The sequence below is a fragment of the Oryzias latipes genome, chromosome 2, assembly GCF_053564925.1.
Source record: "Oryzias latipes strain Hd-rR chromosome 2, Olatipes_Hd-rR_3.1".
In the NCBI taxonomy this organism is placed as follows: Eukaryota; Metazoa; Chordata; class Actinopteri; order Beloniformes; family Adrianichthyidae; genus Oryzias; species Oryzias latipes.
In genome coordinates, this window is record NC_136238.1 from 49394444 (window position 1) to 49410711 (window position 16268).

The following is a 16268-nucleotide window of genomic DNA, read 5'->3' on the forward strand; positions in this document are numbered from 1 at the left end:
TACTGGTATATTCATCATTTCATAAACAACTCTTCATCAACATGTAATCTTAATACATTTTTGGGAAGACTACTTACTCTGATGTTTCATGTCAAAGTCAAAGAATTTTCAAGGACACTGCAGGGAGTTGAACCCCGTCTGGCTGAAGCCAGAGTACCAACTACCAGTGCCTTTTGCTTTTTTGACTGAACATGGAAGCAAAACCTGTATTGCAACCAGCATGTGACTTCAAATGATCAAATACATTTGAACTAAATGTTAATCGAATTGATCACATATTACCCGTTTTTGTGTCACATGCTTATTGAAATACAGTAAAAGAAACCGAACATTTTAGAATAAATGAACATGAACACTTGCATTAAAAATACAAAAACATCTTACCTTTGGCCCTTAGAATACTCATCTGTTATGAAGGTAACCCGAAGTCACTCAAACACTCAGACCCCCCTCCCCACCAATTCCTAATTGTCACTAAAAAAAAAAATCCAACGACAATTCCCCACCTTACAATAACCACCAGGCTGTCTCCAGCAGAAAACTCCCCCCCTCTAGGATGCACTAAATAAACAGAGGATCCCCTCGTGGTCACTGAAGTAAATTTGACTGACCACGGCCTTGACAGTGAATTTGGAAGTTTTGACATAGACATGATCTATGATAGTTTCCCCCCTCTCTGTTGTGGGAGAAGTGACATGCTGCCTGAAGCCTCTGTCCGCCATCAGATTAAAAATGGAAGAGGACTTCAGGATGTCTTCATTAAAATCTCCCATCACTACTACTGATTCACTTTGAGTTTCTAACCAAATGACCAAATCCTGTAGGTGGGACCTAAACAGCACTACAGGATAGGAGGGGGGCCGATACACTACAGCTAACACTAAATTTAGAGCCAGACTCCTGTAAACAACACACTCCAAATTAAGGTCTGGCTTCTCCAGAATTTGGTAGTCTCCTCCGTCCTTACAGTAGATCCCAACCCCCCCATGTTGCTGGCTCTTCAGGCCAACTAATGCTGGGTTGGTTCCACTGTAGGAAAACTGAAGCCGTCCATTTGGACAGCTTCTAAGGCAGAGCTAGGGGTCAGCCATGTCTCTGTCACAGCAATGCAGTTAGGCTGCAGCTGCTGTGTACAGTAGGCCAGATAGGAGACATGTCTGCATAATCCCTGAACATTCAGCAGAAAAACACTGAAAGAAGACGGGTCACGTCCTCTTTCATCACTCAGGAGGGGGGGGCATCTTCTCCAGAGCAGCCTTCGCGTGTTTATTGCAGTAAATCGCCTTTTCCTTAAAATCCCGAATGATTAACCCCTCGATGGTCCTGACCCGACTCACAGCAACATACACCTGTCCAGCAGCAAAGATCTTATTAAAGGAGACCACAGCTTTGTCCACGGTCAGGCCTTGTACCTTGTGGACGGTACAAGCCCATGCCAGCTTGAGTGGGAACTGTCTCCTCATCCCCCCCTTTTGGCTCACCCGCTCTTCCTCGGGCTCTATAGCAGTGGAACCAGGCAAGTCGGCTTTGGCACACCTTCTCCGAGCTATTTTCCCAATTTCCTCGTCGTCAAATTTCACATAAACATATTTTGGAAACCCCCCCTCTGTGTAGGATTCAATGTGGGTGACTATGCCGCATGCCCCATTTACCAAACCATCTGTGATGTCTAAATTTTTGCATAGCATCACTCGAGCGTTGACTCCCAATAACAGCCTCTCTTCCAAACAGCTGTTCTTCACTTTTTTGTGATGCCCACTCATCAGTTGCAGTTTACCCGTCTCTTTACTCGGGATAAAGTCTTCTGCAACAATTTCACAGAAATCTTCACAAGTAATTTTGAGCTGCTCCAAGTTGTGTTGAAACACTTGGGCATTGGTGGGGAAAATGTGCAAAGCCGTGCTGTCCTCGCCCGTTTCACACTGCTTCAGCATTTGCACATCACTGGGCAACAATTTGGTGTCTTTTGTACGCGTCCTAAGCCTGTTTAACATCTGTGCAAATGCTTGGTCTTTCTGTCGGACAATCTCTGTCAGTTCAACCACTTTGAAGCACATGGACCACAAATTTAGCTCAGATTTTTCTGCATAAAGTGGTTTCCCTTTAACGGGAGGCAACTGATAGAAATCTCCAACAGCGATAATTGACACTTTTCCAAATGGGGAAAAGTCACCTGTTTGTTTAATTTGTCGCAGTCTGCCGTGGATGTAGATCAATAGTCTGTGGTCCACCATGGAAATCTCGTCAATGATCAAAATCTGCAAATCGTGGTACTTAACGCGCATAGAATTAAGTTTCTCCTCGCCCAAAGGAGAGTACGGCAGACGGAATTCTGTACCGATTCCAAATGTAGTGTGAATGGTTGCTGCCTTCAGACTGTAGGCAGCAATCCCTGTGGGGGCGGTCAGCAGAACCGACACGGCGTCCGGCTGGAGACACAGAGGTGACAGCAACCTCGTAGCCTCGTACTGGATCGCTCTGATCAGGTGGCTCTTTCCAGTCCCTGCACCGCCTGTAACAAACATGTGCAGAGGATCTGGATTCTGACCTGAGACCTTCTGTAAACACCACTCTCTGACATGTAGGAAGGTGGAGAGCTGCAGCTCATTCAGAGAGCTGATGAGCAACAGCCCCTCCTCCCTACTGAGACCGGGACTCTTCTCCAGTCGAGCAGCTTCTCCACGGAGAACATCCAGATCTGGAATGTCCTCCTGATGTTCCCCCTCTGTCCCTCTCTCTACCAGCTGCTCTCGCTGCTCCATCTCACTCTCCCGCTGCTCCAACTGGGCCCCGGGGACCAAAATGTCCCATGTAGCCTCCAAAAACCCTGCATCCGTCAGCTCAGCCTGGGCCAGCTCTAACGCATCAGCCTCAAGCTCGAACTTCTCCCGGTTACGATCGACAACACTTTCAACAGTGTGTTCACCGCTTCGAAGACGCACTGTACCGTTCTTATAATAATCCTGATAGAATTTGAAATCCTGCGGTTTCAGGTCGTCGTCCGTGCGATACGGGAGGAATAATTGGAGAATACTCAAATGAAACCGCTCCGGATTTTTGTGCTCGGAGAAGCGCGCATAACGGACGACTGCAGGTTTGGTGCGTGTGCGTTTTACGACCAGACCACAATTATTTTGGAGCTCTATCGCATTTTTGGAACTTTCGTTTTTTGACAATAGCCGATATTCGGACGCGAAAGTAGCAATGCACAGGTCGTCAAATTCCTGATCGTGTGGCCTATTTTTGTACCGGTCCACGATGTTTAGCATCCACTGGGACCCGGACTCATCTTGCTGCTGCAGAACAGCAAGCGGTTTGCTCATCCTAATGATGTTGTCCCCGGTTGGAATGAACACAACTTTTCTGGAGCATTCTTTTAGGTGCATATTGGCCAATCTATACACTGCTTCTTGAGCCGACACGTGCCGATTGTGTAAATATACGGTGCCTAATTTCTTCAGTGTCTCTTTTGCACTGGTGTTTCCCTTTTCCGCTTCTTTTTGGGTGTTTCGCAACAACAGGCCAATTTCGCGCTCTTCTTTTGAAATGTACGAGATGATGTACACGACGCAAGCGAACGCATCAACGATGTACTGAATGTCCATGTTTGCATTCCAACATTTTAACAGGGACTTGTTGTAGGGGTTGATCCAGATTTCATTTTTGTTTCTTTTTAGGACGACCTGGCTTCTCCGATGGCAGGCCCTGAACAGTTTCTCGTATATTTCCTGGTCAATTTGGAAATACTCAAAGATCTGCTCCAGGGTTTCGAATTCTGATTTGTCGTCATTAACAACGCGGTTAATTTCGGTCAAAAAGTCAAATGCCTCCGCAGCAATCTGCTTCTTCATGTCAATCTTCCAGCAGATGCATTCTAATTTGGATACTTCGCCGGCTTTGACGTTCGGGTCAGTACATTTGGGGCATTTCACAATCTTTTCGTCTTCAATTACAAATGTGCGGCCGGATGCTGTTTTTGGAAAGTTGAAGCGACATTTGGTCCCCCCCTTCTTACATGACTTGGTGTGGGTCCTAGAGTGCTGCTGGACAGCCAGAACAATTTCCCTCAACACTTCATCATCATCAGGAATCTCGCAGGTGACGTATTTATCAATGAACGCTGCGACCTCCTCTTCCGACTCTTTCCCTATCCGTGGAGCCCCCTCAATCCAAAACAAAACGTGCACGTGAGGGGACCCACGCTGCTGGAACTCAATCCTATAAAAGAAATCCACAATTTTCCCTATAGGATTAGCCGGAGACATCAGGACCACCCTCAGGAAACAGTGCCAGCGGAAGTCAAACATGCGTGCCGCTGTGACGCTGTTCCTGCGCAACAATTCACATCTTTCAGCCCAATCCAACTGGTCAGCTGTCTGGGTTCTCCCCTCCTGTCTTAACACAGTGTCGAGGAGATTTTTCCAACGCATGTCGGCAGCAGAGAACGAACAGAACCACGTTGGAATACCCAGCTGACGAACACAGGCCAACAGGTCCTTCTGTGTTGCCTGCCAGAATGCCGGAGTGCCTCGAATAGGCCGGAGGAAACAAAAGCCCTGATCTGCTTCCAGCAGCTTCTTCAGGGTTTTCTCAGTAGGTGCATCGGCACTTACACCTTCAGATGCACTTCCTGATTTTTCTTTTCTGAGAGCCACAGACACACTAGAAACAACCTTTTCCACCTCCGACATGTACTGTGCAAAGAAGATGTACTCGACGTTCTGTGCAAACCTACCGTCAGCATGGAGGATCCTGTTGTTAAAGTAACGCGAGAGAGTTAATTTGAACCTTCTGTTTTCGTGGTAAACGTTTTTACCATCGGGAAAGATGACAGGAAAACATTTAGCTTCATTTTCTCGATTTGTCAATAATCGGACCGGATTGTTTCCTTCCGCCGGGGCCAAATTCAAAATATCCTCAAAATACTGGTCCAGGACTTCTTGGCCGATGTCCACTGGGAACAGAGCAGAATCTTGGAACATGCAGTGATTCTGTCTGTCATGGAGAAGCTCATCTTCTCCATCATCGGCCTCATCCTCTTTTTTGTCCGTCTGCTTTTCTGGTTCGTTTCGATTTTCTTCTTCCAATTCTTCTTTACAAAAGTCATTGAGCCAAGCTTCATTAAAGTCTATGTCTTTGTAATACTTATTGTTGCGTTTCAAATACTGCAAGGCCCGCCTAATGTGCATGGTATCCACAAACTGATACTCATAATGACCTTTGTAAGTCAGTTTACGCTTTAATTTGACGCGCAGCAGAGACCCTTCCATGTCAGACCGAGGCAGCACATTGGTCGTTTGCACCAAGTTGGCAGGAACACACGTGATTGGGCCGTGAACACCATTCTGCCCACCTTTAGGCAGAGCAAGCATCTTCATGAAAGGTATATGCAGTGCAATCGGATGCTGCTCTAAACTATTTAAACAGGCCAACTCAGGTGGGACAGGACACACCTCCAAGTTGTTACCGACCCACTCAGGCGGGGTCAGACCTCTCTTTAACTTGGAGTCACAGCAGTGGCAAACCCACAGAGCGCTCCTCGCCGTCCCTAAAAACAAACATGGGCTCTCACAGTCCATGTTGCAGCGGTGCAGATAGTCCTCACTAATGCACACATCTGCAATCTCTGCCATCTTCACAGATTTGCTGTACGTCTCCCTGACACACAGCAAAACCTGGTGATGAAACAGAAGTCTGTTGCACACACAGCAAACAAACTCTGGACCTTTTTCCACCTTTTTTAGGAAGTCCTGCATGACTTCCTGAAAACTCTCTGCCTTCTTTTTATTCAACTGCCTCTTCAGTTTAGCATTACTTATGACAGTCTTTCTGAATGCAGGATTTTCTCGATATTTCTTTTTTATTCCAACATTAACCTTAATTTTGTGTGTGGCGTCTCTTTTATTCTTCTCTATGCTCTGTGCTTTCACCATGGTCCTATGTGCAGCATCTCTTCTATATTTTTGTATGCTAAGACTTTTCTTCATGGTCCTGTGAGCGGAATCTTCTCTGTATTTTGTTTTCCTTTGGTTTTTAACTTTCTCCATTACGTCACAATATTTTGTTTTCTCTTTCGACTTTAACATTTCTCTATAATCCTCATTTTCCGTGTATGTTCTTTTTTGACGTCTCCTATTTATCAACTTCACTTTCTGTCTGTAACTTGCATCTTTAACGTATTTTTTTTGGATGACATGTTTTAACCGTTCCCTCTCGCTGTCTTTGTAGATTTTTCCTTTCAACTTTTTTGGCGTCTGTCCTCTTTTTAGGTATAAAAAGTATTTTGAAGTCAATTTTCCACATTTGCTCCGGTTGTCAATTATTAAATTTGTCTTTATGCCGGTAGAACAAATGTCATCTTTTTCATGCGAACGCATGTAATATGTTTTTGGTTGTTTGTTGGCAGAGGGACAACAACCAGCACAGCGGTCCTGTTGTGGATCTTTAACGCAGACAACAGTCTCAAAATGTGTTCCACCACAGTTTTCTATATAAATGGCGTTTTCAGATAATTGTTGACCGCTGCTCTGGTGCCGAAGCCACCTGCCATCAAACAATACAAAAACATTTACTCCTAATAAATCAGCCGTGGCTTGAATTTCTATGTCTGTGGCCCAAACACTAACAAAACGCATTCTAGATTTGGTTATGTACTCAGCCACAGAGGAGAACTCACGCCCAATTACCCAGCTATACAGATCGGGGTTCGTTTCCAATTGTTTAACCACAGCTAAGCGAATTTTTCTGTGGCTGTTTTGGGATCCGCTCACAGACTGAGAGATGGCCCTAAAGTAACAATTTCCATCTCCAATGATTCTTTCGTTGGTGCAGGGGGGCCCTAACAAACCAATGGGAGGAGCAGGTGGGGCATTAAAATTTTGGAACTCAATATTTAACATTGAGCACAGAGCCTGGCAGACATCCCGATTTAAAGGGTTAAAATAGAAAATTTCCTGCTCAGGCTCGCTAAAAATTACATCCTGATCCTCCACAGCAACATCATCTAATTTCGCTTTCTTTAGGTTTTCACTTGAAGGGTCTGCAAAATCAATTTTTGAATCCATTTTTCGTTTTGTTGCTGTCTTTTGGGGTTGTACATTGACATCTAATGAAGTGTCATGGAAGAGGCTCTCTTTGCAGAGGTTCAGGGAGTTACTTTCTACAGGACTTCCTAAGAAAGGGCCAAATGTATTGGAAGCAGAAAAACCAACACCAACTATTTCAAACTCTGTGAGGACAATGCCCTCGACTGACCTCTGCAGGTAGTCGTGAACTTCACCCACAGAGTCAAAAAACAGAACTACACTGGATCCATCAGGGACCCTCATCCCTTCAGGACTGCGAGAATGGGAGTCTACAATAGCCCAGCATCCATTCTCAGCAATGACGGCACACGTGTTCTCACACAGTGTCAGCAGACATGTGTTGTACTTTGCCGTCATCCTAGCCAGCCCCTCCCTCAGGGGGACCAACGCACCCACATCAACAAACTCACCCGAATTGATTTTAGCATCCCCACTAACAACTTCCCCAAAAACACAGGACAGTTCAACCCCATCTACCACTACTTGACAGGGGTTGACATAGCCCAGAAATTTGCACTGGCCCACAGGGCCAGTAGTTTTTGAAACTTACTGGCCCTGCCTGAAAGTTACTGGCCCGACACCGCGCATAGCGGGACCCGCCGCTTCGCAGGTGCTTGCAACTTTAGGGGGATCCGGGGGCATGCCCCCCCGGAAACTTTTAATATGGTGCAATTTGGTGCATTCTGGTGACATCACTTATTTCTACACTTTTCAATGACTGAAAATAGACCATATCAAACTTAAATCTGCTCTAGTCTGTTTCAGATGTTTTGAAGAGAGCACTGCAGTGTAGTAGGTAACACTAGTTCAGAAGTTTTCATGGTGCTTTTAAACGGCAAATATCGCAATAAATCATAAACCTTAAATGTGTTAAAACAATCTAATGGCAGCTTGAACCATTTAACAAATCAAATAAATCCCTTAATGCATTTGACCAATCGGATGGACGCCTTCACATTGTTGGCCAATCAGATGGAGCCCTGTTATGTTAGATGTTTGTAACCTATGTCGACGTGGGTCATTTGGAGTATAATTTTTAAACTGGGAATGGTTATTTGGTTATTTTGCTGTTTGTTTATATACCGCAAATTATATCGTTATCGCAATTTTAATCTCTGATATCGCATATCGCGAGTTTTCCTCATATTGTGCAGGTCTAACTGAGATCATTCAGCTAACTAGAAATACTTACTGCTTACAGTGTTGTAAAGAAAAACTAAATTAAGTAGTTTAACATTCTACTGCATTTGAGTGTGAGATTCCGGTATTTGGAGTTGCCTTTGATTCTTTGACATTCAGCTTAAAGCTTAGTGGATACAGTTTCATCTTCAATGCATTCATTAAATATCTTGCTGTCCATACTACTAATTAATAACTACTAACATATTCCTATCTATTCCTGCCATGTCTTCCACATCTCTGACATGCTTCAGTCTCTCTTCAGTGACGGTGTCGGATTTATAATCAAATGTAATAATAACCCACTGGCTTGTGCCTTCGTTGTTGCTGTTTAACATTGTTTTGTATTGAATTGTTACATTCAATAAAGTTTGAAAAAAAAAAGTAGTGAGCGCGTGCTGCGTGGTGCTCGGCAGTGAAAGCCGCGCGCGCGCAGGCGGGAGAGAAGGAGAAGTGATCAAAGGTTTCCCATAGAAACCCTTGAAGTCTGAACACAGGACTAGCAGAAAAACTAAATTATGAAGACGAGGTAAATCTACACGTTTTCGCAAAATTTACTTTATTGAAAAAGGTGAAGAATATATAAACCGTTAGATATTTTAGTGGCCCGAGCGGACAAGTGAAAAGTAAAGTCTTGTGGTCCGCACTGCTCGAAAAACCGGACCGGGCCAGCGGACAAATGGCTATGTCGAGCCCTGTTTGACTTGGAAGATCAGTCACTCTCAGAAAACCTGCAGAGTCAGTGATTTTGTTCTGTCTCTGCAGGTCCGAGTAAACCTGATCTCCAGCAAGCAGCACAGAATCCAACTCACAAGTGTCCCACTGAAAAACACCTTTAACAGTGTGCTTGGCAGCAGCCACCAAAGAGATGGCCATGCACTGCCGCCCACTGTTGCTCCCAAACAGCTCACTGCCCTGGTGGAACGATCCTCTGATGCTGGGGAACTTTAAGGTACCAGCAGCAGGAACAGGACCAGGCTCCTGGACCTCAGAGGTTACCAGCTCATCATCCGAGGAGCCAAACGTTACACCAACCTCCATGTCAACTGAACTAGAGTCTGACACAGCCTCAACACTACAACTGGCAGGAGCAGGAACCACTTCACTTAAGTTTTCAGAGGAACCAAACAAGATTACAGGGTCTGAACTTGGCTGAACCGCACAGCAGATGCAGGAAGGAGAACAGCTCTTACCTTTGCTGCTCTTCTTACCTCCTGCAGCAGGCCGTCCACACTGCTGCTGGTCCTTTAGGAAAAGAGGAGAAAAAGACATTACTGTCAAGGGAAAAAAAACAAGCATGTTCTTTTACCCTTATCTAAAATTAATGCAATTAAAGCAACCCTAAACACCTCAAATCAAATAAAAGAATGCACTGATGAAGAACTTAAGGCTTAGGAAGCATTTTGATCATACTTGCCCAAGAATCATGTCTGCTACTAAAGGAGCACACAACAAAAGCTTAAGTAGGAACACAAACATGTCAAACTTAAAATGAGTAAATAAATAAAAACCGTCATCAATATTGAGCCTTTTTCTTTTAGTCTCTCACCTGGTCCACAGGCCGTTCCACCGTCACGTCCTTGGTAGGAGACCTAGGTGTCACCCCCACACGGTCCTGCATACAAACATGTAATGTATTTAATGTCACATTTTTACCATGAACTAGGTGCTGCAGCATTCTGACTGAATGAAACTCCAAATTCATTATACCTGGGCCGGAACCCTCTCCTTCCTGACACGCCTGGCAGGTGAAGGCCGGGGTGTCACCTCCACGTGCTCGGGGACATCCGCCTTAGTGAAAAATAAAAGTACACAAAAATACACACCATTAAATATCACACCTTAAAAATCTGTTTTGACCTCTATAACACAACACTGAAATGTGTCCTCTTCTTACCTGGGGCCTGGGGGCAGCCCTCTGAGATGCAGCCACAGCCCTCCGGCGACGTCTAGCACGAGACGTCTGAGGAATAATGACAAACACCAGAAGAAAAGTATTTAGGAGCAGTTATAAAGCTATTCTGAACTCTGAGCATCAAGACAAAACACCTACCTTGTTCCCAGCGGGAACAGGCGCAGCAGCTCCAGCACAGTCCAGATCTGACGGGTAAAATTTGTCCATCAGATCCAGAATAGCAGGGCTGAAGCGCACGGGCGACACCGGGAGAGGAGCAGCCTGTGGAATAGAAAACACAGAAATGTTATCATGTGGACACGACAAACACACTGCAGTTTTATTTTTCCTAAAACTGACCTGCTCCAATCCCCGCCCGTGCCAGGATGCCAGAGAAGAGCGGTCTGCACCCGAAGGACTGGCTTTCTGTAGAGAGTGAGAAAGAAAGAGCAAAACTATTTAGACACTTGAACTAGCCTCTTCCATGGACCACAGACCTGCTCTGCACACGCCACTTCTGGTCTGGCTTTCAGGAAGCTGGATTCACCTTGAACCCAAGAACAAGTTCAAAACAGGAAAAATCATTTCATTTGTATGAAATGAGCTGACGCTTACCTTTGCCTTCCCTACCTTGCAAGCCCACTCAAAAGGGTTGGTTGGAGGAGGGGACACAGGGTGCTCCCTCACAACCACCTTAGGAGTGACTCGCCGCACGGCAGGCCGGGGCGACGCAGGAGGAGGCGCCTGGACCTCTGGCTCCACCAGCTGCAGAGCAGAGTAGTTCCACAGCAGGGAAGCCAGAAGGACCATCCCTCCATCGTCACTCAGGTGGACCTGAAAGACAAAAAAACAAAAAACCCCACGAGATTTGATTTGAGGCTTATTGTACTGAGAAAAGCTGTCTGCATCAAAAACTACCAGAACCATCAACCTACCCCATCGCGGGCCCACAGCGCCAAGCGGTCCAAGCTGAAGTGCTCAGCAACAGACAGGTACTTAATGCCTGCACAGGAATGAAAGTTAGTGAACTGTTCCCCCAGACAGTCATCTACATGACAACCAACAAGGACATGATGTTATACCCATCTGCGCCGCCACTCGGTTGAAGTCCTGGCGGAGGAACGTCTGCAGGTCCGGGGCCACAGTCAGGCGAGGCGGGAAGTCCAGGACGAAGAGCTGGTAAAACAATCCCACAAACACACAAATCAGCTTCAGTAATTACACTTTCTGCTGCTGCATCCCCCTCTGCTTCTCTTCAACGTGCAACGATTAAAACACACTTACCTTGGACCACTTGGACTGGAGCAGAGTCAGGAGCCGCCTGAAGTCCACAGCTGCCTCGGGGAGCGTCCGGCTGGCCGTCAGGTTGTTGCTGGGGGCGAGAAGACACACAAGATCGGGGGTACGTGGAATGTTTGCGTGCCTTACCTCTTTGTACAGCTCGGCTGCACTGGCGCCAGGGGTGGACATGAACCCGAAGGTCATGCCCCCACCCCCAGGCATCCGGACGATCCCGTCCACCAGGGCGCGAAGGTGGGAGTCTCCTACCACCAGGACGAACTGGAACACATGCAGTTGTTGTCATAGCCATAACTTACACTGGGTAACAGTCAGTCACAGGTACGTTACCTTCTCCCCGGGAGACTCTGGCGGCACAAGGCACTTGTGGCTCTTCCCGGTGGCAGAAGACACTGGCCATCTTCGCACGGGGTGCCTAAACCCAGTGCCGGAGCCTGGGAAATACAACACGTTAGGGTGTGTTCTCTTTTTAGCCAACAGCACATGCACATGCATCAATTCATAAAAGATTAGGGAGCAGAATAAAACTGATGCAATAATGGAGAGAGAAAAAAAATCTCAGTTACTTACGTGAACTCGGAGCACTCGGGCTTGGATGGCCAGTCGGTCCCAGGTCCATGGGCGCGAAGTTCCTGGCACGGGCTCTGCGGTGGTCCTTGCCCCGTGGCATCTACACAAAGATCATAAACACACAAAAACACACAAACAACACTTTTAGCACAACCAGTACTTTTATAATATAAGATCATTTTGTCCAATATACATTAAAACTAATTTTCCTTGACAATATAAATAATAGCAGTACATTTAAAAAGCATTGTATGTTTCTTTCAGAATAAACTTTAGAAAAAGATTTACAGCAAGCAAAAATAGTTGCCACTGTTTGTGAGCAGTAAATCTTTTATTCAGTATTTCTATTAATCTATTCCAAAACACAGAATGAAATAGTGTGCTATATATCCTTTTTGTTTTAAAAAACAGATCTTAAAGAAAATATAACTTTTTGCTGACCACTGCAGCAGCAGAAGCAGGACATGCTAAAATTCACATGGACAGTCAGCCCAGAAATAAGATAAATCTGGCCAAGCAGCAGGAAATTACCAAAACGACAAAAAATAAAAACAAAAATCAGCCAGGTGCATTAACAGGCCTCTTTCATGTCAGGAAAACTGATTTAGTGCAGCAACCAGCATGTTCAAAATGTTTGCAGCAGAAAAACCCGTCTGACTTCTGACTGTGCAGCTGCAAGTTACATTTATTACAATTAAGATTTTTATCTGAACTATCATTTCATTTAAAAAAAAAAAAAGTTGAAATACTAGAAAGCATTTTTTTTCCAGAGGTTTTTTTTCCCTTTGGAGAAAAGCACACCTGTTTTTAATAAGATACCCTTTGAAAAGTAACATTACTAGTTCAAAATGGCTTCTTCTGCTACATATATGAAGTCTATTTTGGTGAGCCATCAGTTCTTTATTCATTACTTCTATTAATCTTTTCCAAAACACTTCTACAGAATGAAATAAGTGTGCTTTAAATCTTTTTTGTTTTAACAAACAGATCTTAAAGAAAATCTAACTTTTTACCAATATTTTCCTCCAGAGGATACACAGATCACAAACAGGCCTTTAATTTCGCATCAAGTCAGCAGATAAACTTTACAGTTTCAGGAGATCCTCAGTCATAAATCCACAGATCTGACTAAATTCAACTTCATCATTTGGCTGAGGTTACACAATCTCACAAACTTGCATCAAAACAACATGCAGCTCCATGAGTGATCAGTACTTTCATTTAGAAGAAACCAGCTGCACCAGCAGGCCCAAACCATCCATAGGTAAATTCACACTAAAAATCACAGAATTCAAATTAAATCTACCAAATAGAATCAATCACAACATCCAGGAGTCAACAGTAACAGTCACTGCGAAGACAGTAACTAATACATAATAGCATCTACCTACATGCAAATGTAACCCAATGTGTGTCACATTTCAGGTAAAATGAAAAAAAAAAAAAAAAAAAAAAGAATCCTAGCAAGTTCTATTTGTGATATTACAATTCCATGTGAACTTGGAACATTTTAAACACAAAATAAATACCCCAATTTAAAAATGTCATACCTTTTAATAAACTCTTAATGACTTAACAAAAGAAAATTTATTTAATAAATGCTTTACCTCTTTGACAAAAGATTTAGAACATAGCTGAATTTTTTCATGTGCAGTTAAGAGATTTTTTTTTAAATGCAACTTTTAATGCAATTTAAGACATTTTTAGTTCTAAACTGAATGAAAGCAATACAATCAGCACTGAATTGAATAACAGTAAAATATATATAAAATCACCAAGCAATAACACAATAAAATTAGACAATGCCACAGCAATAAAGCAACAAACCGCATGAACAGATGAGTGAACACCGACCGACACCCCCCCCCCACACACACACCATTCCGACAACATCAAACACACCGACTGTCCTCTGAAGTTAAAGCTAAAGCCAAGTCGAAGCGAAGCCACTAATAAATTACACAAATGCAAAACTCACAACAGCAAAAATATGAACCACGAGCATTTTGCTCTCAATACTTTAGCTTTGGGTAATTCCATACTGACAAAGCTAACACAAACTAGCTTGCTTCAGAAAAAACGTCCACTTGATGTTAAGATAACTTCAACACGAGGCAAGGTCACTGATAAAAATCACACAAATGCAACACTCATGTTCACAACAGCAGAAAAATAAATCAAGCATTTTACTCTCAAATACTTTCAAGTTTGGGTCTGGACTAGCTAGCTAACGCGCTAGCTAGCTAGCTTCAACACGAGGCAAAGTCACCGATAAAATTACAAATAATGCAACACTCATCTTCACAACAGCAGCAAAATAATCCAAGCATTTTACTCAAATACTTTTAAATTTGCGTCTTTCAATGTTCTGGCTTGCTAACGCTAGTTAGCTAGCTTAAAACGACAATGCTTTGAAGTTCGGCTAAACTTCGACACACAGCAAACAAAGTGACTACTAAAATGCAACACTCTTTTTTACAACAGCAGAACTATAAAGCACAAGCATTTTACTCTCAAATACGTCTGAGATATTTATAAAACGCTTACCTTCTCGACCTAAAAAGTGGGCCGGGGCAACAAAATGGAGTCCTACAGAGACAGAGGAGAAGAAAAAAAGGGGGATGGGTGGAGAATTAAAAACTCTGGGGGGGGAAAGATGGAGTTAAATCCTCTTTTGGTCGAAGTAACAGGCAGTAGAGATGCTTCTCTGGCGAAAATCAGCCGATCCTCTGGATACAGAAACCAAGGAAAACCTTTTCTCACAGAGCTCTGACAGACACGTCCGATCACTCAGAAGTCCCGTGGGAAAAGGGACGAATTCTCCACCTTTCCAGAAGCTTCTACCAGCTTGGACCAATCACAGACAGCCACACCCCAATTTTTTTACGTGATTGGATAGAAAACGGGCAAAACCATTTGTAGGACTTTTGCAACTACACAATCATAATACTTTATTATTCACAACGTTTTAAGAACCGACTCAGCATTACTTACTGTTTGCAGAAAAAAAGAGTGAATCTGTGAATTACAACAATGACAATGCTTTTATATAAAATAGTATCAGCATTTATTTAATTCCTTTCAAAATTTGTCTACAGCAGCTTCACAAAATGGCGGCTCCCTGGTGGAATAAAAACGTTTAATATATAATGTATTTTTTATAAATGACTCTTTTGTGACATTTCTAAGCAATACAAACTAATTTGACATAAAATACACCTTTGTGAATGGACAAGATTTTTTTTTATCATACTTTGTTAGCAGAGAGCAGTTTTTTTATTGACTTATGAGTATGTAGCACTCACAGTTAAAATGTATTTACATTTTAACTGTCTGTATCAATGCCCCCCCCCCCCCCCTAAAACCTGATTACTATTTTCAATTTAAATTAAAAAAAACACCTTTGTATTTAAAAATGATTATAGATTTTTTTTTGGTTACATTTGTTCCCCTGAAATTTGGGAGCCTATTTTTAAGTAAAAAGCATCTTTATCTCATCAGAAAAATGAAATACCCACCTGTCCACATTCAATGAGGTTTGAACTGCTCCATTTCTCCTTTAAAGACTGACTGACTTTCTTTAATTCTGGCCTAACATGATTTTTTTAACATGTTCACACACAGAAAGTTGTTTGATTTCTTACAAAAAGTGAAAATTGTCACCACATCAGTATGTAAGCTAGATGAGCTTTTGTGAGTGTTACATGTCAATCATTGTAGGTTATGGGAAGCATTCAAGCATCTTCACTCAGTGAGAAAATGACAAAATACCACGTTGACTTGATTTATTCACATCACAAAGAACACAGGTTTCAGTGACAGATAACTGCTTTGCCATCCCGTCTCTGCTGACGCTCACAGCATCTCCTCATCAGCTCAGTCATCTCCTGCTCCAGCTCCTTCTGAAGACCTTTGACCCGCCTCACTTCAGTTAGCTGTTGGAATCTGATCCTGTTCTTCACTTCACCTCTTCTCTTCTGGATGAGACGGATCATCTCAGTGAAGACCTCTTCACTCTCCTCCACCTGCTGTTGAAGCAGCTGTGAGATGAGACAGTGTTATGTTCTTCCACAGAGCAGAGAGAACAGATTGTGATCAGTGTGACAGAACATCCTCATCACCTCATCATGACTGGAGCAGAAGTTCTCCTGCAGGTTCTTGGAGGGTCCCACCAGCTTGTCTTTCTTCAATGCAGCTGCTTTCAAATGAGGCTGAAGGTGTTCCTCCCAGGAAGGAGCAAG

General features: G+C 43.6%; 1 protein-coding gene across 1 annotated transcript; it reads right to left on the reverse strand.

Annotated features, from left to right (window-relative positions):
* Positions 1-3497: 3497 nt before the first annotated feature.
* LOC144989126 (uncharacterized) lies at positions 3498-14909 on the reverse strand. The gene is made up of 12 exons (XM_078941178.1): positions 14575-14909; positions 12028-12127; positions 11788-11891; positions 11443-11718; positions 11241-11334; positions 11094-11161; positions 10774-10992; positions 10318-10440; positions 10162-10227; positions 9975-10055; positions 9814-9879; positions 3498-9509 (listed from the first exon to the last, which is right to left on the reverse strand). The coding sequence occupies exons 2-12, from the start codon at positions 12125-12127 to the stop codon at positions 8781-8783; spliced, it is 1926 nt and encodes a 641-aa protein (XP_078797304.1). The 5' UTR covers positions 14575-14909; the 3' UTR covers positions 3498-8780.
* Between the last annotated feature and the right edge of the window lie 1359 nt (positions 14910-16268).

Coding starts and splice junctions, on each gene's coding strand:
- LOC144989126 (XM_078941178.1), bottom strand. CDS start 12,127: ATGCCACGGGGCAAGGACCACCGCAGAGCCCGTGCCAGGAACTTCGCG. Junction 10,056..10,161: donor GGGCTGCCCCCAGGCCCCAG/GTAAGAAGAGGA, acceptor TTTTTCACTAAG/GCGGATGTCCCCGAGCACGT. Junction 9,510..9,813: donor TGGAACGGCCTGTGGACCAG/GTGAGAGACTAA, acceptor CTTTTCCTAAAG/GACCAGCAGCAGTGTGGACG.